This window comes from Scyliorhinus torazame, chromosome 29, assembly GCF_047496885.1.
Source record: "Scyliorhinus torazame isolate Kashiwa2021f chromosome 29, sScyTor2.1, whole genome shotgun sequence".
In the NCBI taxonomy this organism is placed as follows: Eukaryota; Metazoa; Chordata; class Chondrichthyes; order Carcharhiniformes; family Scyliorhinidae; genus Scyliorhinus; species Scyliorhinus torazame.
Genome location: NC_092735.1, coordinates 19142959 through 19167150, shown reverse-complemented (window position 1 = coordinate 19167150; position 24192 = coordinate 19142959). Strand labels below are relative to the sequence as shown.

General features: G+C 48.0%; 1 protein-coding gene across 1 annotated transcript in view; it reads right to left on the bottom strand.

Annotated features, from left to right (window-relative positions):
• Positions 1–24192, bottom strand: part of eif3s6ip (eukaryotic translation initiation factor 3, subunit 6 interacting protein) — a 51889-nt gene that overhangs the window by 6252 nt on the left and 21445 nt on the right. Inside the window, exons 5-11 of the mRNA XM_072492137.1 lie at positions 20456–20517; positions 18106–18175; positions 16475–16548; positions 8517–8688; positions 7227–7381; positions 5265–5435; positions 4005–4138 (exon numbers count right to left, since the gene is read on the bottom strand). Of these exons, the coding sequence (XP_072348238.1) occupies positions 4005–4138; positions 5265–5435; positions 7227–7381; positions 8517–8688; positions 16475–16548; positions 18106–18175; positions 20456–20517 (838 nt within the window). The remainder of the gene's footprint in view (positions 1–4004; positions 4139–5264; positions 5436–7226; positions 7382–8516; positions 8689–16474; positions 16549–18105; positions 18176–20455; positions 20518–24192) is intronic.

The window sequence follows — 24192 nt, the reverse complement described above, 5'->3', positions numbered from 1 at the left end:
AGAAAGCCATCTTAGCGACTCCAAGCTAGTTAACGCATCCAGGCAAGCTTTCAGCGAAAACGTCAATGAACTAAAAACAATTCTATTTTTACACCTGGAAGAACAGTTTCTAAGCAACCTCAGATGGCTTACTCTGAAACTATCAGTTCTCAGGTGAATCTTGTGGCTTATATTATAACGCCAGTAGGTGGTAATGTTGCTCCACGGGAGCCTCATTCTTTATGGAACGTAGAATGTGCCACAGCTCAGCTCGAGTTGATTGCATTTTTTAAAGAGAAAAGGTGGGTAGATATCTGAAGACAGAGGGCTAGTTTTGGATCACTCTTTTAGAGGCTTCACAGACAAGTCACATGGCCTCAACGGCTGGAGAGCTGTTGATCGGCCCATACAACAGCCTGGTTTACAAAATGTGTGACAAAGGTAAGCAAGGGACGGTGCTATGTGGGGAGGTGCCAGGGTGGAAACTAGTTACCAGTGGAGTTTCAGAAGGGTTGGTTTTGGAGTTGCTATTTAGAGAATGGAATACTACCCAATGTTTGCAGATAACAACTGGATGGAGTAGCTAACAATGTTTTTTTAAAAACAAAATCCAATTAAGGGGCAATTTAGCGTAGCCAATCCACCTACCCAGCACATCTTTTCGGTTTTGGACGCGAGGCCCACGCAGACACGGGGAGAATGTGCAAACACCACAGGGACAGTGACCCGGGACCGGGAACGAACCCGGATCTGCGGCGCCGTGAGGCAGCAGTGCTGACCACTGTGTCACCTTAGTAGCTAACAATGTTAATAATCCAAAGAGACCTGCAGCTTCTTAAGACAGTTAACAATGGAAATGCTGAATAAAATCTCAGGTGTCAATGCAAAACCCATTTATTATTTCATACGACCTCACGTGTTCCTCAGTTGTAGGTGGGCTGGGTCAATGGGCAGGGAGCTGGAAGATGAGGCTGATCATGGTACTGTTTGCAGCTTCGAGGTTGGGCAGAAGCAGCAAGACTAGGCCTGACTGCCTGAGGTTAACAAAGCAGACAGAAATCTGTGGAATATACCGAATAGATGGTTAAACCCATCAGTTTGTGTTCCTAGGAGGTGACAAAGCAATAAAAATAATGGGATATATTACCGAGGATTGTGAGATATAACGGAGTGATGTGGAAATTGTAGTTGGACCACCGCAGCCGGTTATGGTCAGCATTAAGGGCAAGGTGTAGAGTTTTTGGTGGGAGGGGTAGAACAGTCCTGAGGAGGTACACAAGGCTGAGAATGAGGAAAGATTGGAACCTGCGATTGGAACCCTCTAACAAAAAAAAGATGAGGAAGAGGAGGTAACTGAATAGAGATAAGATCTTTATATATATTTGGATCAGGGAAGTTCTGCCAGCGCTGATTTGAGGAATAGCGATAAAAGTTTTCCACTTAATGTAAGCATGCATTTCTATTATGTCGTTCACAACCACAGGACATCCTAACTGACTGATAGGCAGACCTGGCTTCTTGTACATCCCTTTTTGAAAAAGAAAATTGCTCCAGCGCTGGAATCTGTGCCTTCAGGCCCGAAATGGCAGAATTCCTGTCAAAATCTCTCTGCCTCGCGATCCTCCTTTGACCTGCTTCCTTTAAACCGACTGCTTTGATCAAGCTTTTGGTTAACTACCCTATTATACCCTCATATGGCTCAGTATCAAATTTTATTTGATTGATCTTCTCTGAAGTGCCTTGGGTTATTTAAACGTAGTGAAGGCGCTGTACAAATTGTTGCTGAAATAATTTTGTGCGCAATCACTGCCGTAGGAAACGTGGCAGCCAATATGCGAACAGCAAGATTCCACAAATAGCAACAAATTAGCAGATCATCTGTTAGTTGAGGGATGAATGTTGGCCCGGACACCACACACCCTCCCGTCTTTGAAATAGGTGGATGGGAAAGATCTCTCAGTATTGAGAGCAAAGGGGGGCTCAGTTCAACAAATCATCTGAAAGATGGCACCTTACACAGAGGTGGCAGCCTAGGCAATGTGCTCAAGTTTTTAAAACATTATTTTCTCATGGGTTGTGGCCATCGCTGACAAGGCCAGCATTTGTTACGTATGAATTAGCTGCCATAGGCCACTCGCCCGTCGAGCCTGCTCCGCCATTCAATAAGATCATGGTTGATCTGATTGTAACCAAAAATCCACATTTCCACCTAACCCTGGTAGGCCTTCACCCCCTTGCTCATCAAGAATATACACCTGCCGGAAAAATATTCAATGAGTCTGCTCCTACTGTCTGAGGGACAGAGTTTTAAAAAATAAATTTAGAGTACCCAATTAATTTTTTCCAATTAAGGAACAATTTAGCGTGGCCAATTCACCTACCTTGCACATCTTTGGGTTGTGGAGGCGAAACCCACGCAAACACGGGAAGAATGTGCAAACTCAACACGGACAGTGACCTAGAGCCGGGATCGAACCTGGGACCTCAGCGCCGTGAGCACTAACCACTGCGCTGCCCTGTGAGGGACACAGTTGAAATTACCCACGACCCTCACCAAGAAAAAAATCCTCCTCGTTTCTATCTTAAATGGGCGATTCCATATTTTTAAACAGAGGTCCCTAGAACTAGATTCTCTAACAAGAAGAAACATCCTCTCCACATCCATCCTGTCAAGACCGTGTCAGGATCTTGCAATTTTCAATCATGTCTTCTCTCACTCTTCTCCAGCAGACACAAGCCCAACCTTTCCTCATTGGGCAATCCTCCCAGTCCAGGTATTAGTCTCGCAAACTCCAGATCCACAGCAATGTGGCTGACAATAAATGCTGGGCCAGCCAACAACACCCACATCCCATGAGTAAATAAAAAATAAAGAGTAATCCAGAAATATCTTATTAATCCAGGGGCTTGGGTTAAAGTTCCAGCATAGTAGTTGGAGAATTCAAACTAAATTAGTTCAATAAAATCTAGAATTAAAAGACAGTGACGGTGTTCGTTGTTCTGGAGCATTGCGTATAGTTTGATGGGCCTGAAGAAGTCTTTGTGGTTATACATAGGTAATTCAAAGTCTTTAATGACTCTTAGAACTATTCACAAACACACAGTAAAGGGTAGAAGCTAAGAGCTGTCTCCATGCTTGCTGGCACACACGGCTCTGTCCCAGGCTAGGCTGACCTGGGGCGCGGGTCATGTGCTCTTACATCACTGTGGGGGCGGTACTATACTCAGTCTCACATTAACCCTATATGTGCCAGGTCTTCATACTACAATGACCAGGGAACTATTGGATTGTCTTTAAAAATACATCAACACCCTGACCAGAACAACTCCCTGTTGACCACAGTAGAGTAAAATTGGTGGTGGTGGGGGAAGAAGGGATTAAAGCCAAATTTGCAGCCATTACCCAACAGTTTACCCAATGGTAGGGCGAGATTAACTTTACTCCCACTATTTCACTCTTGTATTGCCCTTTACCAATCAGCTACCAATTATTCCAACAGAAACATAACTTTAAAAGCAACAATGGAATGTGGAGGTGTAGAAAACTGCATAACTAGACCCATTTTCAAATCCCTCCACGGTCTCCATATTGAAGTAGGCCATTCGGCCCATTGAGTCTGCTCTGCCAGGTGGTCTCGTACCACCTCACCTCTGTAACCTTCTCCAGCCCTACAATCCTCTTGAGATTGCTGCGTTTCTCCAACTGTTGCTTCATGCACCTCCCAACTTTCAGCGCTCCATCATTGGCTCCGCCGGGACGTCGGCTACCTCGAGCCTACAGGAATACCCTCCATGAACCCATCTGCCTCAAAGCCTACCTCATTGCCCAAGCCTGTGGTCTCTTGCCCGTACACCGCCGTACATAGTTCATTAACAAATATTCGTTTGACAGAACGCTCCTGGGAAGGACCTTGGGACATTTTGCTACATTAAAGGTGCTACATAAATGCACAATTGTTGTGATAAGGACAATCCATCATTACTGAACAACTGCAACGCTGAATATAGGTGGGCGAGAGACTTACCCTTTCTGCATTCGCAGCATTTTATCTCCATACTTCTCTCGCAGTTGCGTGTGGATGCTCTCATCGATCCTCATCGGGTACAACGTCAAGGCAATTGCCAACAGACTATGCATCTGTTCATTCTGTTTGTTTATCTACACATTGATTTGAAAAGGGGCAGGAGGAAGAGAGAAAGAAAATGGGGTTTTAATTTAATCTGTAATTATTCCTATGCATTTCCACTTGGGGACGATCCCACACAATTGTTTGGAAAATCTACATATGCACCAATCAGTCGGAGCTAGAAAAAACACTCAGCTGTATCTGAAATTCTATCTCCAAAGTAGAGAATGACATGCTCGCACCTCTATAGCGCCTTTCATAATGTCAGCACATCCCAAAGTGCTCTACAGCCAGTGGACTTCTGTTGTAGTCACTGCTGTAATGTAGGAAACAGGGCAGCCAATTTGGAAAGAGCAATCTCCCACAAACAGAGGCTGTCCCTCGATCCAAGGACGATGTTCACTCAGGGTCGCGAGTTTCTGCCATGGGTCTTTCTTCTTCATGTGAATCAACAGGCCAATTCTCGACTGGCGGGTCTATGGGCACGTGGGGCGGGACGTCTCGCCAGATACGTCCTGAGTGTGGGACCACACGGTGCAAGAAATGGGCTGCGCAAAACATTGAACAATTAAATGGAATGCCAGCCCCAGGTACAATCACTGTTCTCAGGTAGGGCAGGATAATGGGCAAGGTGTTGAAAGAAAGAGGCCTGTGACATTGTTGCTCAGTGCTAGGACAGCCCCTTAGGGAGTTGGAGAACATTGTGGGTTAGACTGAGGCTGACACTTAAGCACCGGTACGGAGGGACTGCTACACTGTCAAGAGTTGGCAACTGCTGGAAGAAATCCTGAACCAAGGTCCAGCCTAACTTCTCAGATGGAAACAGAAGATAACGCAGCACTATATAAAAGCGAGGGGAGTTATGTCTGGTGTCCTGGGGGGGGGGCCGGGGGGACATGGAAAATTACTATTTGGCCGAAGCGGGGGGGGGGGGGTTGAGCATTTAAGAGTCAGCAGCACCAGGAACTGTGATAAGAAAATCAAAATTTAATAAAGCCGACATGGTCATTAACTCTTGCTGGTTCGTCGTATTTGGGCCCGTGGTCTATCCAGTAGTTTGAATAAAAACACCCAGGAAGTGTTATTCGTGCTAAAGTTGAATGAAATCAAGAGAAATGTATGTGCAACAACAGACACAATTGTGTTATTTGGGTTTACCATCTCGTATTTATAGGTCGAACGCTGAAACATGTTCTTGGTTCTCTGAATATAGAGCAATATGTTGGCAAACACGCGGATAGAATCCTGGTAACGCCGCATCATCAGGTAGGCGAAGCCCACGTAATAATAAGTTGTAACCTGACATTCTGGCACTCGGGAGTACATACTCTGTAATGGAAATCGAACAGGTTTAGAGAAGACACACAACCCCCAAACATCAGGTATCCATCCACAGCTGGAAGACTATGACTTAACCCTCCCTGTAGACTTACTAACTAGAGTGAATTACTGTGGTGTAACATTCTTTCTGAATTCGGGCGATGAGGGGACAGCAGATGATCTGGTTATAATAGTTTTTCCTCTTGGTTACCTGAGCGCTGTGATTTTTATAAGCTCATCATGCGTGGGTTAAGAGTTAGAACAATATCATTACTCACTTTTCATTTTACTCGCTATTTTAATTTACTAACTACAGCTCTGGGCATCGATTACTCTGCTAAAGGCTGCAAGTCAACCAAGAGCAGGTTTATTCTTCGTCCCAAGCTCACCTTTCCCTGCCGTCTCATTCTGACGACATCTGCTGAGGCTCCAGAGGCACCTACCAAGTGGCCATTATTTCTAGGAGTAGGCCATTCGGGCCATCATGAGCTTTGACGGTGGCTGACCTTAAAAGTCCCAGCCTGATCGGAATCAGTATCCACACAGCAGTCACTGGTTGGTAATCAGGGAGTGGAGCTCCTGGAAACTTTCTCTCTCTAGTCCCAAGGTCTTGTTGGCCATTCCCACTCCCAACCACAATACAGCTCAGTAGGCAAGGATACCCCTGCGGCCTAAGTCAGGATCTTTCCGGCCTTTATGCACAGTGCAGTTCCACCAATCTATTGAGGGAACTGCAAATGTTTTGCTTAAAACGAGCAATGGGCAAGGTCTCGGTTTTAAGAGATTACACAAAGATGGTGTGACAAGAATTGTTGTTCCCCCAATATTTTTAGAGAGCGTGTTTCCAAACTCAACCGTGTCCATCCAGAAATGGAGCAGAATTGAGGCCAGGTACAAGCCCAGATCGAAAGTCTGCATGGAAATTAGAAAACAGTTTTATTAAGCATGACACTTTCTTTTTGCAAATTTAGAGTACCCAATTCTTTTTTTTCCAATTAAGGAGCAATTTAGCGTGACCAATCCACCTACACTGCACATCTTTGGGTTGTGGGGGTGAGGCCCACGCAGACAAGGGAAGAATTTGCAAACTCCACAAGGACAGTGATCCGGGGCTGGGATCGAACCCGGATCCTCGGCACCATGAGGCGGCAGTGCTACCCACTGTGCCACCCCTATTAAGCATGTCACATTATAGCACTTGCAGAGGCCCAGAGGGCTTTTGAATTCATCTAAATCCAGGGCCAGAAAATAGTGTATCCCGAAAGAAAGAGAGGCCCCTCATTATCTGACATATACATTCCTCCTGCTCATTGAATTAAAACATTAACTTTTTAAAAAATAAATGTAGAGCACCCAATTCATTTTTTCCAATTAAGGGGCAATTTAGCGAGGCCAATCCACCTACCCTGCACATTTTTGGGCTGTGTGGGTGAAACCCACGCAAACACGGGGAGAATGTGCCAACTCCACGCGGAGAGCCGGGATCGAACCTGGGACTTCGGCGCCGTGAGGCAGCAATGCTAACCACTGCGCCACCGTGCTGCCCACAAAACAATATTAACTTTTGACTGATTGCACAGATTTGAAAAGAATGGTCAGTCCCAGTGTTATGTTTGGCTTATGGTATTTTTATTTGCATTAATGTCAGTGGTATTTTGAACTCTTGCTCCTTGCAATGGACCCATATCATTCATCAACAGCTGGAGAAATAACAGGAGAATGTGAGATTAGCTTCTGGTTAAAATTAGCAGGATAATTAATCTGAGTCAAGAGGCAGAGATGTGCGACAGTGGGATGCACCTTTTTATTGAGTTCGATGTTCTCAAGTACTTTGATGGCCTGGTAGTAATCGCCAAGGAGTGAGTGAAGACGCAGCAGTCCTACCAAGCTGAAATAACCCAGCATTTTGTAGAGGGAGTGACGTCCATACTCGCCAGCGACACTCTCAGGATCCCCTGTAATCAGATGAACAGTAGCAGGTGTCAATGCAAGAGTGAATGTCGCTCCCTAGGGCAGTCAATGTTGAATAACACCAACAGCGGTGAATCTGACCATTATCATGAGGTTGCCTGCGGCCATTTGCCTTGTGCAAATTGGCTGCTGCGTTTTTTAATGAGATTGGCCACAGTCCAAACTCACTTTATTGACTGGAAAGCACTCATGGCGAAGGATGTGGAAAATGTAAATTTCTCCTCTGCAAAAGTAGGGGCATAATTTGCAAACGTAACTTTCAAGATAGATCGAAAGATACAGATAGAAAAAATGCAAATGTTTGAAAACTGAATGAAAAAATAAAAAAGCGAGTACATCAGTTAGGCGTCTGCAAAGTTACATTTTGGTTCAGGTTGAGACCCAGTTGCTTCGGCTTTTTCGGATGCTAACTTACAGTCGGTATAATGCCCAGTGGACCCCCCCAAAAAAGACAGTTATCAAGCACACAACTAATCCGGCGAAATAAAAATATATTCTTCAGCGCAGAGTAAGTTTATCAGGAAATGCAAGAACATTAACCGAGATTTCCGAAGATTCCTCCGTCCCAAATCAGTACAGGGAACACTCTTTGAAGTTGTAGTTACGTTCCTGAAAATCATGGCTTTAAATGAAGCTACTTTACATGAATCATAAACTCCCGGAGTAATCAATGTGAAAGTCAGAGTTGGCTTCCTTTGTTTTGTCCGCAAAATCCAACATACAAGTCAAAATTCTGTACCATGCGCGTGCAACACCGAACTGAACTAACGTGCAAAATTAAATACATCACTAAATACAAACAAAATGTTTAAATGAACAATACAGGGTACACTCAGCTACACCACAGTACTTTCAGGATTTAAATGGACCAGGCTCCATCTGGTGACAGACGTTGGTTGGTGCGGGTAGTAGCTGAAGTCGGGGAACTGCCTGCCACGAGATGGAGCCCAGGGCTCCAGTGCGAGCTCGGCGGCAGATCACGAGCAAAGACAGAAGCGGAGCAACAAGAGCACAGGCCGAGAGGTGGCCAGGTCAGGGTGGGAGGGACGAGATTACCAACAAGGGAACAGAAGAAGGAAGGAAACCACATTTACAGAACACAGAACCACCCGCACTTGCCTCCACTGGTGTAGACCTCCAATTGCCGGTTGATGTTGGATTTGTCGACAAGCGAATGCAGGACATTGAGGACACTATGTACGTTCCAGATTTTGGGATTTGACCGCAGGAATTCAATCTCCTCCTCTGTTTTCTTGGCTGTTTTGCAGCGGTACTGACTAAAGGACTGGAACTGTATGGAGAAAGAGCACAGGTTTCAATGGAAGACATTGGTGTGGTTAATACCCTAATGGGTTAGCTAGATTTGGGTTGAATCTCTGGTGGCTAGCAATAAAGACTGCCAGAAAAGTTTGCTGCAGGGCGACTGAGCAAAAACACATCTCAATTTGTTCTCGGAATAAAATGTGCGGCTCATTTCTAATTTTTTGATCGCTTCTTGGACTTCAGAATTATAACAGGACAAAGGTGTATTCAGTTCCTTCATTCTGGCCATGTTTGTGACAACACTGGCGTGGTGACGATGTAAGGAATGAGATTTGTTCCAGTACAAATCCTATGAAAAACAGGTTAAGTAACCCAGTCAACATGCCCTTCTGTTCATAACTGCACACTCGGTTTATGCAGTTCAATTGGAAAATGCACAAACTTTATTTCATAATAATAATCTTTATTATTGTCACAAGTAGGCTTACATTAACGCTGCAATGAAGTTACTGTGAAAAGCCCCTAGTCGCCACATTCCGGCACCTGTTCGGGTAGACAGAGGGAGAATTCAGAATGTCCAATTCACCAAGCACGTCTTTCGGGACTTGTGGGAGGAAATCGGAGCACCCGGAGGAAACCTACGCAGACGCGGGGAGAACGTGCAGACTCCGCACAGTGACCCAAGCCGGGAATTGAACCTGGGACCCTGGCGCTGTGAAGCATCAGTGCTAATCACTGTCCTACCGTGCTGCCCTTCTTTCATGGGAAAAGGGAGTCTCTGGTTAGTCCAGCATTTATTGCCCACCCCTAACTGCCCTTGAGAAGGCAGTGGCGAGCGGTGCTTTTGAACCGCAGCAGTCCATGTGGTGTAGGTACACGCACGTGCTGTTCGGGAAGGAATTTCAGGATTTTGACCCAGTGATGACATTGCGCCACATCAGGACGGTTTGCGGTGGGAGAGGAGCTTCAAAGCGGTGGTGTTCCCACCCATCGGCTGCCCTTGTCTTTCGAGGTGATGGAATTCCCGGGTTTGGAAGGTGCTGTCGAAGGTACCTTGGTTGAGCTGCTGAAGTGCATCTTGTAGGTGGCACAACACTGCTGACATTTCAAGACAAAACTGAAACTACTCAGTTCTAAATCTGAACTACCATCGTGGCGGTAAAAATTATTTCTGCTCTTCGCAGATGTGGGTTGGAACACAATTAGAACACGTACTTTACAAGAATGGATAAGTCTCCCTGATGATCTCTTGCTCAGCATCCCCCTTCCCCTGCCTGACGTGCTCTAATGGTCGAGATGGGAATTGCCAATTGTCAATAATAGGAGGCCGAGCCTGAATTGCCATCTGCTGTCGAGATTCAACCAAAGGAAAATGAGACGGTCACTCGGCCCCTCGGGCACGCTCTGCAAATAATAGCAACCCCCCCCCCCCCGCCCAAAGCAGAAAAGTAACGTTCAGTTGTGACCCAGGCAAGTTAACCCAATGAAAACGGTGTGTGGTGGTGAAGGGGGGCACTAATCACGTTCATATGTTTTGGTCCTGTCCAAAATTGGAGGGGTATTGGAGGGAGGTCTTAATCTAAAAGTGGTTCACGTGAGGCACGAACCAGGTCCCCTGGGAGCCATATTCGGGGTGTCGGATTGGCCGTGGTTGGAAGCCAGTGCGGAGGCGGATGTCTTAGCCTTCGCCTCACTGATTCCCCGAAGGCGGATCCTGTTGGGGTGGAGGTTGGCTTCTCCGCCCTGTGCCTTGATGTGTCAGGGAGGTCTGCTAGAGTTCTTAACACTCGAGAAAGTGAAGTTCAAGTTGAGGGGGAGGATGGAAGGGTTCTACAACTCATGGGCCTTTTTCATCTTGCATTTTCATGAATTGGATGACATCGGATAGTTGGGGGGGGCGGGGGGGTGGTTTGGAATCTATAAATTAATGATGATTCTTTTTCATTGAGTTTTGTATTCAAACTGTTGGGAGCTGTTTGAGGGTGGGTGGGATACGGGGATTAGACCATAAGACAGAGGAGCATAATTAGGCCACTCGGCCCATCGAGTCTGCTCCGCCATTCAATCATGGCTGATATTTTCACATCCCCATTCTCCTGCCTTCTTCCCATAATCCCAGAGCTCCTTATTAATAAGAAATAAGGATTGTTGGCATGGGGATTGCCATTGTATTTGTTGTTATCGTTGATTATCTATTGTAAGACTTCCGGGTGCGACCTGGCTCTGCATAGCTGTAACTGCAGGATAAACAGAGCCTCTTCCAGCATGCAGGCGGGGGAAGGGCAAGCTTAAAGCTGCAAGCTGACTTGAGGGCCTTTATTAAAGGTGAATTCTAGCAGCAGAGGGAACAACTGTGAAAAGATCTACCAAGGCCACTGAAGAAGCGGGGACGAGGCTTCCGGTGGCGGCCATGGAGGAGTAGGTCGCGCATTAGGCAGCTCCCGTCTGGAATGGACTCTTCAGACCTTTTTCAGAAGTTTCCACAGACCTTTTGGGGCAGATTGGTGAAGCAAACACTGCCAAAAGGATTCCCTCTCGAGGCTTCCGGTTGCAGCTAGGTGGGGCTAAGTCACACATTCGGCGGCTCCCGTAAAAAGGACTTTTGGGCTCTTTTCAGGGCCCCCATGGGCACTTTTTTGACGTTTCCCGGTGTGGGAAGGAGTTAATAATAGCTCCCCGTCAGAAGGTGGTGGCGGACCAGAAGAAGGGAGGGAAGGACAAAATAGCGACGGGCGGAGACCAGGCAGCGTGGAGGCAGTGGGCGGAGGAGCAACAGGAGGGTGTCCAGCGCTGCCTCAGAGAGATTAAAACGGACCTGCTAGAGCCGATGAAGGCTTCTATTGATAAGCTGCTGGAGACACAGACGGCCCAGGCGGTGGCGATCTGAGAGGCTTGACAAAAGATCTCTGACAATGAGGACGAGATCTTAGGACTGGCGGTAAAGGTGGAGGCGCACAAGGCGCTCCACAAGAAATGGCAGGAGCGGTTCGAGGAGATGGAGAATCGGTCGAGGCGGAAGAACCTGCGGATTCTGGGCCTCCCGGAGGGGCTGGACGTGGGGGCCTATGTGGTCACCATGTTGAACTCGCTGATGGGAGCGGGGTCCTTCCAGGTGCTCCTGGAGCTGGAAGGGGCCATAGAGTGTTGGCGAGGAGGCCCAAGGCTAACGAGCCTCCGCGGGCGGTGCTGGTGCGGTTCCATCGGTTCGTCGATCGGGAGTGTGTGCTCAGGTGGGCCAAGAAGGAGAGGAGCAGCAGGTGGGAGAACGCGGAGGTTCGGATATATCAGGACTGGAGTGCGGAGGTAGCGAAGAGGAGGGCCGGGTACAATCGAGCGAAGGCGATGCTGCACAAGAAGGGGGTGAAGTTTGGCATGTTGCAGCCGGCGCGACTGTGGGTTACCTACAAGGACCGGCACCATTATTTTGAGTCTCCAGGAGGCGTGGGCCTTTTTTCAGGCCGAGAGGCTGGACACAGACCGAGGGTCGGGATGGGCGATTGGGGACTGCGGTGGATATGTTATGCCTATTTTTGGTTGGGGGGGGGGGCTTTGCATTGTTTTGGGTTTCTTTTTCTCTGTGTTTTTCTCTTTCGGGTTGGGGAGGGTGGGTGGGGCAGGTTGGGCACTGTTTTGGTTGGTGGCGGGGCCTGGTAGGTGGAGAGCGCGGGTTTTTTGGGGGGGGGGGGGGGGGGCCGGGGCAGGGAAACGAGGATTGTTTCCCGCGCTAAGAACGGAGGGGGGAGGGGGAGAGCCTGTGGATGGGGAGCGGGAGAGGAGGGTGTGCCACATATTGGGAGGAGTAGAAGGGGAGGTGGTAGTGGCCGGGGTCAGCTGACTTGCGGGAGTGCAATGGGGGGAGTAAACCAGCTAGGATGGGTCTGAGCCCCGGGGGGGGGGGGGGGGGGGGGGGGGGGGGAAGAGATCGAGTTGCTGCTGCTAATGTCAAGGAGGAGCAGGAGCGAGTGGGGTGGGTCAAGATGGGGGTATGCCGCTGTGGGAATCGGGCCGGGTGTGGGGGGCGGGTGCGTGGCTGGCGGAGGAGGGGTCATGGCTAGTCGGCGGGGTAGGGGGGGGCGGGTAGCCCCCTGATCCGGCTGATAACCTGGAATGTAAGGGGACTGAATGGGCCGGTTAAGCGGGCCCGCGTGTTCACACACCTGAAGGGGCTCAAGGCGGATGTGGTTATGCTCCAGGAGACACACCTGAAGGTGGTAGACCAGGTAAGACTGAGGAAAGGATGGGTAGGTCAGGTGTTTCATTCGGGGTTAGTGCCAAAAATCGAGGGGTGGCGATATTGGTGGGAAAGAAGGTGTCATTCGAGGCGTCGAGCATTGTGGCAGATAATGGCGGTAGGTACATAATGGTAAGTGGTAAGTTGCAGGGAGAGAGGGTGGTACTGGTCAATGTGTATGCTCTGAACTGGGACGATGCGGGTTTTATGTTGTATGTTGCGTCGGATCCCAGACTTGGAAGCTGGGGGCCTGATAATGGGGGGGGGGGGAGACTGTAACACGGTGTTGGATCCGGCAGTGGATCGCTCCAGGTCTAGGACGGGTAGGAAGCCGGCGGCGGCTAGAGTGTTGAGGGGATTTATGGACCAAATGGGAGGGGTGGACCCATGGAGATTTGCAAGGCCGGGAGCTCGGGAATGTTCATTCTTCTCACATGTCCATAAGGCTTATTCTCGAATCAACTTTTTCATTTTGAGTAGGGCGCTGATAGCGAGAGTAGAGGATACCGAGTATTCGGCAATAGCCATTTCGGACCACGCCCTGCATTGGGTGGACTTGGAGATGGGGGAGGAGAGGGACCAGCGCCCGCTGTGGCGCTCGGAGGTGGGGCTGTTGGCGGACGAGTAGGTGAGCGAGTGTGTCCGAGGAAGTATAGAGAGGTACTTGGAGACCAACGACAACGGGGAGGTCCGAGTGGGGATGGTATGGGAGGCACTGAAGGCGGTGGTGAGGGGAGAGCTGATCTCCATTAGGGCCCACAAGGAGTGGAGGGAGAGGGAGAGGCTGGTGGGGGAGATGGTGAGGGTAGACAGGAGGTATGCGGAAGAGCCTGAGGAAGGATTGTTAAGGAAGAGGCGCAGCCTCCAGGCCAAATTTGACCTGGTGACCACCAGGAAGGCGGAGGTGCAGTGGAGGAAGGCCCAGGGGGCGGTCTACGAGTATGGGGAAAAGGCAAGCCGGATGCTGGTGCATCAGCTTCGGAAGCGGGACGCAGCTAGGGAGATTGGGGGAGTTAAGGACAGGGTAGGGAGCGTGGTGCTGAGTGGGGTTGGCATCAATAGGGTCTTCAGGGACTTCTACGAGGAATTGTACCGATCCGAGCCCCCACGGGAGGAGGGAGGGATGGGCCGTTTTCTGGACCAATTGAGGTTTCCAAAGGTGGAAGAGGGACTGGTGGTGGGATTGGGGGCCCCGATTGGGCTGGAGGAGCTGATCAAAGGGATAGGAAGCATGCAGGCGGGGAAGGCACCGGGGCCGGACGGTTTCCCGGTCGAGTTCTATAAAAAATATATGGACCTGTTGGGCCCGCTGTTAGTTAGGACCTTTAATGAGGCAAGGGAGGGGGGGGGGGGGCATTACCCCCGACGATGTCCTGGGCACTGATCTTCTTGATCCTGAAGCGGGACAAGGATCCCCTGCAATGTGGGTCTTACAGACCGATTTCCTTGCTAAATGTAGATGCCAAGGTGCTGGCGAAGGTCTCAACCACGAGGATTGAGGATTGTGTGCCACAGATCATCCATGAAGACCAGACGGGGTTTGTGAAGGGGAGACAGTTGAACGCGAATGTGCGGAGGCTTTTGAACGTTATCATGATGCCGGCGAGGGAGGGGGAGGCAGAGATAGTGGTGGCGATGGACGCTGAGAAAGCCTTCGATAGGGTAGAGTGGGGGAAGAGGTTCGGGTTTGGGGAGGGGTTTGTCAGGTGGGTTAGGCTGTTGTATGAGGTCCCGATGGCGAGTGTGGCCACAAATAGGAGGAGGTCCGAGTACTTTTGGTTGCACCGAGGGACGAGACAGGGGTGTCCCCTGTCCCCCCTGCTCTTCGCACTGGCGATTGAACCCCTGGCTATGGCACTGAGAGAGTCGAGGAACTGGAGGGGATTGGTGCGGGGTGGGGAGGAGCATCAGGTGTCGCTTTATGCGGACGACTTGCTGCTGTATGTGGCGGACCCGGTGGGAGGAATGCCAGAGGTAATGAGGATCCTTAGGGAATTCGGGGACTTTCGGGGTACAAGTTCAATATGGGGAAGAGCGAGCTGTTCGTAGTTCAGCTAGGGGACCAGGAGAGGGGGATTGGCGAGCTCCCACTAAAAAGGGCGGAGAGGAGCTTCAGATATTTGGGGGTCCAGGTGGTCAGGGGCTGGGGGGCCCTGCATAGGCTTAACTTTACAAGGCTGGTGGAGCAAATGGAGGAGGAGTTCAAGAGGTGGGACGCATTGCCGCTGTCCTTGGCGGGTAGGGTGCAGTCAATCAAAATGACGGCGCACCCAAGGGTTTTGTTCCTGTTCCAGTGCCTCCCCGTGTTTATCCTGAAGGCTTTTTTCAGGCGGGTTAACAGGAGTATAATGGGGTTTGTGTGGGCGCGAGGGACTCCGAGGGTGAGAAGGGTGTTCCTGGAGCGGAGTAGAGATAGTGGGGTGCTGACGCTGCCCAACCTCTGTGGGTACTACTGGGTCGCCAATGTGACATTGGTGCGCAATTTGGTGATGGAGGGGGAGGGGGCTGCATGGAAGAGGCTGGAGACGGCGTCCTGTGTGGGTACGAGTCTGGGGGCGCTGGCAACGGCGCCGCTGCCGCTCCCTCCAAGGAGGTATACCACGAGCCCGGTGGTGGTGGCAGCCCTCAAAATTTGGGGGCAGTGGAGGCGGCATAGGGGGGAAGTTGGGGCCTCGGCGTGGACCCCATTACGGGGGAACCACCGGTTCGCCCCAGGAAGAACAGGTGGAGGGTTTTCGGGGTGGCACAGGGCAGGGATACGAAAGTTGGGGGACCTGTTTGTGGACGGGAATTTCGCGAGCTTGGGTGAGCTGGTTGAGAAGTACGGGCTCCCCCCCGAGGAACACCTTCAGGTACTTACAGGTAAGGGCGTTTGCCAGACGGCAGGTGGTGGAATTCCCGCAGCTACTGCCACACAGAGTACAGGACAGGGTGCTCTCGGGGGGATGGGTGGGAGTGGGCAAGTTCTCGGAAACTTACCAGCTGATGTAGGAGGAGGAGGAGGCCTTGGTGGTGGAGTTGAAAGGTAAGTGGGAGGAGGAGTTGGGAGAGGAGATCGAAGAGGGGACGTGGGCAGATGCCCTAGGGAGGGTGAATTCTTCCTCTTCGTGCGCGAGGCTCAGCCTCATACAGTTTAAGGTGCTGCACAGGGCACACATGACCGGGACAAGGATGAGCCGGTTCTTTGGGGGTGAGGACAGGTGTGTTAGGTGCTCAGGGAGCCCAGCAAATCACACCCATATGTGCTGGGCATGCCCAGCGCTGGAGGAATTTTGGAAGGGCGTAGCGAGGACGGTGTCGAGGGTGGTAGGATCCAGGGTCAGACCGGGCTGGGTGCTCGCAATATTTGGGGTGGCAGAGGAGCCGGGAGTGCAGGAGGCGAAAGAGGCCGGAATTCTGGCCTTTGCGTCCCTGGTAGCCCGGCGAAGGATTCTCCTTCAGTGGAAAGATGCAAGTCCCCCAAGCGTGGAATCCTGGATCAGCGATATGGCAGGGTTTATTAAATTTTGCTGAAAATGTGAAAAAGGAGAATAAAAATATTTATATTTAAAGAAATTAACCTAAAGAAAAGCTGGAAAGTCACCTGGTAAATGAACTCATCAATGATGTCCCACAGCCACTGGTTTGGGAGTTCCAGGGGGACAGGGCCATCTGCATCTAAAAAGGGACAAGATTGAATTGATTTAAGACGAGATTGAATTGATTTCAAAGGAGTAGTTTCTGAAAATTCAGCAACTGAGTCGCAATTTTATGTCACAGTTGCAGTGTCCCCCGTAGCTGATCACATTGATTCCCAATCCAGTTTTGCTCCATGCGCCTGGAGATTATGCAGTTAGGAACCGCCACTTCTGACCAAGACTCAAAACGTTAGCTCCGTTCTCCCTCCACAGATGCTGTCAGACCTGCTGAGATTTTCTAGCATTTTCTGTTTTTGTTTCAGATTCCAGCATCTGCAGCAATTTGCTTTAATCCACTATTCTCTAACTGCTTCTGCGTCGCTGTAACTGGTAAACCAGGACATGTCAACATTGTATCTGCTATGTCTCCTTTAATTCAGCTGTTAGACAATGATTTTTTTCAGGAAATCCAATAATATCTTTTCATAACTCACTGGCTGCAAAGTTCATATGGAATGTGACCCGATGTGGATCGATTTGGTTGAATGGCTCCTTTCTGTGCTATAGATACTTTTTAAAAAATGTGTTCATGGGATGTGGGCAGTGCTGGCAGAGCCAGCATTTATTGCCCTTCCCTGAGGGTACTTAAGCGTCAACCACATTGCTGTGGATCTGGAGTCACATTGGATTGGATTGGATTGGATTGGCTTATTGTCACGTGTACCGAGGTACAGTGAAAAGTATTGTTCTGCGAGCAGCTCAACAGATCATTAAGTACATGAAAATAAAATAAAAGAAAAAGAAAATACATAATAGGGCCACACAAGGTGTAGGCCAGATCGGGTAAGAACAACAGATTTCCTACCCTAAAGGACATTCGTGAACCAGATGGGCTTTTATGACAATCAACAATGGTTTCATGGTCACCTTTTAGACTTTCAACCAGATATTTATTGAATTCAAATTTCCCCATCTGCCATGGTGGGATTCGGACCCAGGTCCCCAGAGCACGACTCTGGGTCTCTGGATTACTAATCCAGCGAAAATACTACGACTCCACTGCCTCCCCGTGTAATGTGTATTGGGCCGTTAATATTGGAAGAGGGCGAGATGCTTTGGGTATAGGCTGTCTGAACATAACTCAGTTGTTGTTCACCTAAGTGTGCTTTCGTCTGAATGTCTTTCAATTGTTCCATCACAATAAACACTACGGTCAGTTAATGTGGCTGTGACTCTCCGACACAGAAGCAAAACACTGAAGGTGCTAGAAATCAGTTCTGATTAAATAAATGAATAAAATAATAGCTTATTGTCACCAGTAGCTTTCAATGAAGTTACTGTGAAAAGCCCCTAGTCGAAGGTCACGGACTTGAAATGTTAAACAGTACTTTTCGTTTCTCATCGTGCTTTTCTATGAATCCGTTTTCAGGTTCTCGTGTAGCCCAGGTTGACCGCAGACCAAGATAATCACTACTCAGTAACAACGACCACATTCGCAACCTTCTCCCTCACTCTTGCTACCCGCCTTTGTGGTGGGGGCAGGGCAAAAAGGGAAACATAGCAAGAATGACAAAGATTTTACTGGAAATGTACTCACTCAGAATGTAATTGAACAAATTGCAGTAATTGTAGTATGATTCAAACCTCTGCTCCAACGTGGGCCCTCCCTAGAAAGCAGAGAGAACCAGTGGGTATCACAGAAATAGTTCCCGAAACTATGCTTAAAGCATAGTTTGCCCGTGAGACTGTACAGGAGCCTAAAGTCCAGCAAGGCTCAAGTCTACGCAACCACCTTTCGACAGGTTAATAACAAACTGCTGAGTTTAGCAGGGTGCTGTGGAATTTCCAAACAATTAATGTTAGCTCTCACTAAATCTGCAACAATGGCAACGTGATTACTGATCTTGCTGTGTGAATAGCATTAAGCACGAAGCCAAACTTCCTTCCATGCTGTAATTCAGTCCATTGTGTTTGTGTTGGCCCTCTGTTATCCCCCCACCCCCCAGCCCGCCCCTGCTCTCTTCCCAAGAGCCCTCCAATTATTTTTTCATTTCAAGTGTTTATCTGATTTCCCTTTTGTAAGTTACTATTGTATCTGCTTACGCCGCCCTTTCAATTTATTTACTCGCTCGTACGGATAATTCAACATTCGAACCAGCAGCTGTATCAATGATTTTTTTCCTGCCAAATCACCCTAATTATTTTGCCGACTATCTTTTTCTTTAATTTAGAGTAGCCAATTTTTTTCCCCTTCCAATTAAGGGGCAATTTAGTGTGACCAATCCACCTAATCAGCACATCTTTGGGTTGTGTGGGTGAAACCCATGCAGACACGGGGAGAATGTGCAAACTCCACACGGACAGCGATCCGGGGCTGGGATTCGAACCCGGGTCCTCAGCGCCGTCCCAGTGCTAACCACTGTGCCACATGTGCCCCTTTTTGTCGACTATCTTAACCTCTGCCCTCTCTTCCCAGGGGAGGGGTTTGCCCGGAGATGGAAACCGTTTATCGACTTCTTCAAAGACAGTTAAGAAGTCAGCGTGGGGGGGGGCAGCAGCATGTGGCCCAGTGGTTAGCACGGCTGCCTACGGGGCGGAGGACCGGGGTTCAAATCCCGGCCCTGGGTCACTGTTCGTCTGGAGTTTCTGCGTGGGTTTCACCCCCACAACCCAAAGATGTGCAGGGTAGGTGGATTGTCTACACTAAATTGATGTATATATATATAAATACCTTAATTAAAAACATTTAAACCCACGCATATTGATTTGATATTTTAAAATAAATGTTTAAAATTAGCTTGGAAATTAAAACTTCAGACAATGTGGAAGCTGTTTTAAAAAAAACTCTGATTCTTTTTAAAAGAGATTAAAGCCAAGATAGAGGCTTGAAAAGCAAATCCATGAAGAGAACACACTGTTCTAAGACTGTTGATAAGACGACATTTGGCAGCAATCCAACTTTTACCCCCAGTCCATTTGAGTGACATCTAAAAAAACGTTTGAGAAAGATGAAAATGGCATCATTCCAAGCTATACGCCCCTTTTGTTTCTGCAGGGAAATTAACCCTTTCAACAGGCTTTTGTGTATAATCCAGAAGATGTCAAAGACTTGGCAATACACATCGAATACAGAGTGAAAAAAAAACTTGACCAACCCTTTTATTACACTCTTTGGGGTTGACTTTCTGGATGGTTGGGTGACACAGGCAATATCATTCAGGGTCTTTTCCCGTTTTGCATATTTGGACTTATCATTTACATACTAATGTTGCCGATCAGATACTTTGGCTAATGCATGCCTACCCATAGTGCCCCACCAATCCACATGGTTCATTAAATTAAATTAAATTATCTTTGATTGCTGTAGGAATCCAGCTGGTTCACTAATGCACCTTTAGGGAAGGAAATCTGCCCTCTGGTCTGGCCTACATGTGACTCCAGACCCACTGCAATGTGTTTGACTCTTAACTGCCCCTCTGAAATGGCCCAGCAAGTTCAAAGGCAGTTAGGGATGGGCAACAAATGCTGACCTTGCCAGCAACGCCCACATCCCATGAAAGATTTGAAAGGTTGGACAGTGCATCCACAATAGACAGGATTATATTCAAATGTAAACCGTCAGTAAAATATGAAGAAAAAAATGTAAACGGAAGGGATGCGTTGAGTGAATACAATGGCCTTTCTCGAACTTAATTTTTACAGAATAGAATACGCGTTTCCACTTAAGATCCTGAAAAGCAAAATACGATCCTAAATTGCTTCGAACATAGAAGACTGATGTTCTAATTTGGCGGGTTACATTTTAAAATAACGAGCAGAGGTATGAAAACTACCAGGAAAAGCTGTGCGCCTCCAAGAGCCGATGAAAAATAACATGCAAAATATTATCATTTTAATAGGGTTAAAATGGCAAACAAATACATGAAATGGTGGAGGTTAAGACTTACGCTGACTTTAGCGTATATGTGCCTGTAGTAGAGCTCCTTGTATTGAATAAGGAAAACAGCATCTGCAAAAGATAACTTAGAAGGTAAATACACCGCTGTTTGGTCTCAGGATTTGTCCCCAGATGGAGTAGAATATCATTCAGTAAACTAGGTAATAGCTACAACTTATCAGAACGGCTTGATCCACTGCAATTCGCATACCGCTGCAACCGGTCCACATCAGACACCATTTCCCTGGCCCTACACTCATCCCTCGAACATCTCGAAAACAAGGACTCCTACATTAGACTCCTATTTATTGACTACAGCTCTGCCTTCAACACCATAATCCCAGCCAAGCTCATATCAAAGCTCCAAAACCTAGGACTTGGCTCCCCACTCTACAACTGGATCCTCGATTTTCTGACCAACAGACCACAATCAGTAAGAATGAACAACAACACCTCCTCCACAATAGTCCTCAACACCAGCGCCCCGCAAGGCTGCGTACTTAGACCCCTACTCTACTCCCTGTACACACACGACTCCAACTCCATCTACAAGTTTGCTGACGATACGACCATAGTGGGCCGGATCTTGAGTAACGATGAGTCCGAATACAGGAGGGAGATAGAGAACCTAGTGGAGTGGTGTAGCGACAACAATCTCTCCCTCAATGCCAGCAAAACTAAAGAGCTGGTAATTGACTTCAGGAAGCAAAGTACTGTACACACCCCTGTCAGCATCAACGGGGCCGAGGTGGAGATGGTTAGCAGTTTCAAATTCCTAGGGGTGCACATCTCCAAAAATCTGTCCTGGTCCACCCACGTCGACGCTACCACCAAGAAAGCACAACAGCGCCTATACTTCCTCAGGAAATTAAGCATGTCCACATTGACTCTTACCAACTTTTACAGATGCACCATAGAAAGCATCCTATCGGGCTGCATCACAGCCTGGTATGGCAACTGCTCGGCCCAGGACCGCAAGAAACTTCAGAGTCGTGAACACCGCCCAGTCCATCACACAAACCTGCCTCCCATCCATTGACTCCATCTACACCTCCCACTGCCTGGGGAAAGCGGGCAGTATAATCAAAGATCCCTCCCACCCGGCTTACTCACTCTTCCAACGGGCAGGAGATACAGAAGTCTGAGAACACGCACGAACAGACTCAAAAACAGCTTCTTCCCCACTGTCACCAGACTCCTAAATGACCCTCTTATGGACTGACTTCATTAACACTACACCCTGTATGTTTCATCCGATGCCAGTGCTTATGTAGTTACATTGTACATGTTGTGTTGCCCGATTATGTATTTTCTTTTATTCCCTTTTCTTCTCATGTACTTAATGATCTGTTGAGCTGCTCGCAGAAAAATACTTTTCACTGTACCTCGGTACACGTGACAATAAACAAATCCAATCCAATCCAATATGTAATGTTACAAACTCAATTTTTTTTTCACCCACTCCTTTTTAAAAAACTTATAAATTTAATCTCCTCTGCTGCCTGAAGGTAACCAAAATAAAACTAAGTTTCTGCTCAAACTTCACTCATAGATTCGTGGAATTTACAGTGCAGAAAGCGGCCATTCGGCCCATCAAGTGTTGTTTCACAGCGGCAGGGACCCGGGTTCAAGTCACGGCTTGGGTCACTGTCTGTGCAGAATCGGCACATTCTCCCCGTGTGTGCGCGTGGGTTTCCTCCGGGTGCACCGGTTTCCTCCCACAAGTCCCGAAAGACGTGCTTATTAGGCGAATTGGATATTCTGAATTCTCCCTGTGTACCCAAACATGCGCCGGAGGGTGGCGAATAGGGGATTTTCACAGTAACTTCATTGCAGTGTTAATGTAAGTCTACTTATGACACTAATAGATTATTATTTATCCTCAGATTTCATCCTCATACCCAAGATGGTTACAGATACCAATCAGGTGTCATAATGAGGCTCCCCCTATCGGAGAGTGGGAAGGGGGGAGTACCACATTCAGGGGTGTGTTGGGGAGAGTTCAGGTTGCCAGAGACCTTCAGTTGTTTTCTGCATCCAGCAGGGACACTCTGAAAGAGCACCCTACCCAAGTCCACTCCCCCGCAACCCCACCTAACCGTTGGACTCTAAGGGACAATTTAGCATGGCCAATCCACCTAACCTGCACACCTTTGGACTGTGGGAGGAAACTGGAGCACCCGGAGGAAACCCACGCAGACATGGGGGGAACATGCAGACTCCACACAGACAGTCACCCGAGGCCGTAATTGAACCCGGGTCCCTGGCGCAGTGAGGCAGGAGTGCTAACCATTGTGCCGCCCTCTATTGCCATCTTCTAATTCAGAAATTATTCTAAACTAATTAAGCGTCTGATTGGAAATGGGAGCAGCAGTTTCATTTCAAGATTGAAGTAAGACCTGTTAAGTAATGGGTTAAGAGACATTGCAATTAGTTGTCTCATTTATGTTAAGTATCCATTAATTGACACTGATATGTAAAGGGGCTTCAGGTGGCCTCTGGCAGGTGGTGTGTTGTTAAGAGTTTTGTGCAGAGGCTGTGGAAGTGAAATAAATGGTGTTTGGTGAAAAGGAACAAGAACTTTAGACTCTTCATTTCATAGCAACTAAAACGTTTAACAATGGTAGCAGAGGATGGTTGCTGTGCAAATGTGAAGGTTTGAAAGATACAACTTTTCCTGATCAAACCAAGGAGTGAGTGAGAAGGAAAAAAAAAGATACATGGCTGAACCCAGGATAAAGGTGGCTGGATATGACTATCCTCCCTTATTTTCTGAAAGGGAATCGTACGACCAATGGAGAAGTGCAGTAGTTATGTGGACTAAAGTAACTGCTTTGGGAAAGAGAAAACAAGGTATGGCATTGGCTCTTTCTCTACCATATGGCAGTAAAATCCGAAACAAAGTGCTTTCTGAGCTGGAATTGGAAGAGTTAGATTCAGAAGAAGGTCTGGAGACTTTATTACATTATATGGATAAGATTTATAAGAAAGATGACTTGTTAAGTGTGTATGAAGCATGGTCGGATTTTGATAAGTTCCGGAAAATGGAGGATATCTCCATGGAAGACTATATAATGGAATTTGGCAGACTATATAAAAGGCTGCAGAAACACAATCTGGAATTTCCACAGTCTGTGTTGGCCTTTAAATTACTTGACTGTGCTAGAGTGAGCAACATGGATAGTCTCCTGGTTTTGGCAGGAGTTCAGTTTACTGATAAGGATACCTTATTCGAACAGATGACAAAAGCTTTACAAAGGTTTCTGGGGAAACATTCGATTCCGATGGCTCTGATGACCCAAATAGGTAAGCCTGCAATAAGGCAGAATATGGAAGATACACTCGTAACAGGATGGCAAAATCGTATGGCTACGAACAGGGCTCAAGACTATAGACGGAGACCGAGACAAGGAAATTATGAAGACAGAAACCCAGTTCGAACCTACAATAGGAAGATGAACCCCAGAAATGCACGGGGCATGATAAATCGATGTTTTCGATGTGACTCTCAATACCATTATGCTTTCAACTGTCCAACTCGTTATGATAAGAGTGTTTTAAGCGACACATGACACGGAAGAGTCAGAAGAGGAAAAAGATAGTGACCAGAAAGAAGGTATTGTCCTATTGACAAGCAGTTTTACACCGGTAATGAGGGTGTTGGTTGCAGAATCCTTCAACTGTGTTGTATTGGACAGTGGCTGCACATGTGGAATTGACTGGTTAAAATGTTACCTGGACTCTTTG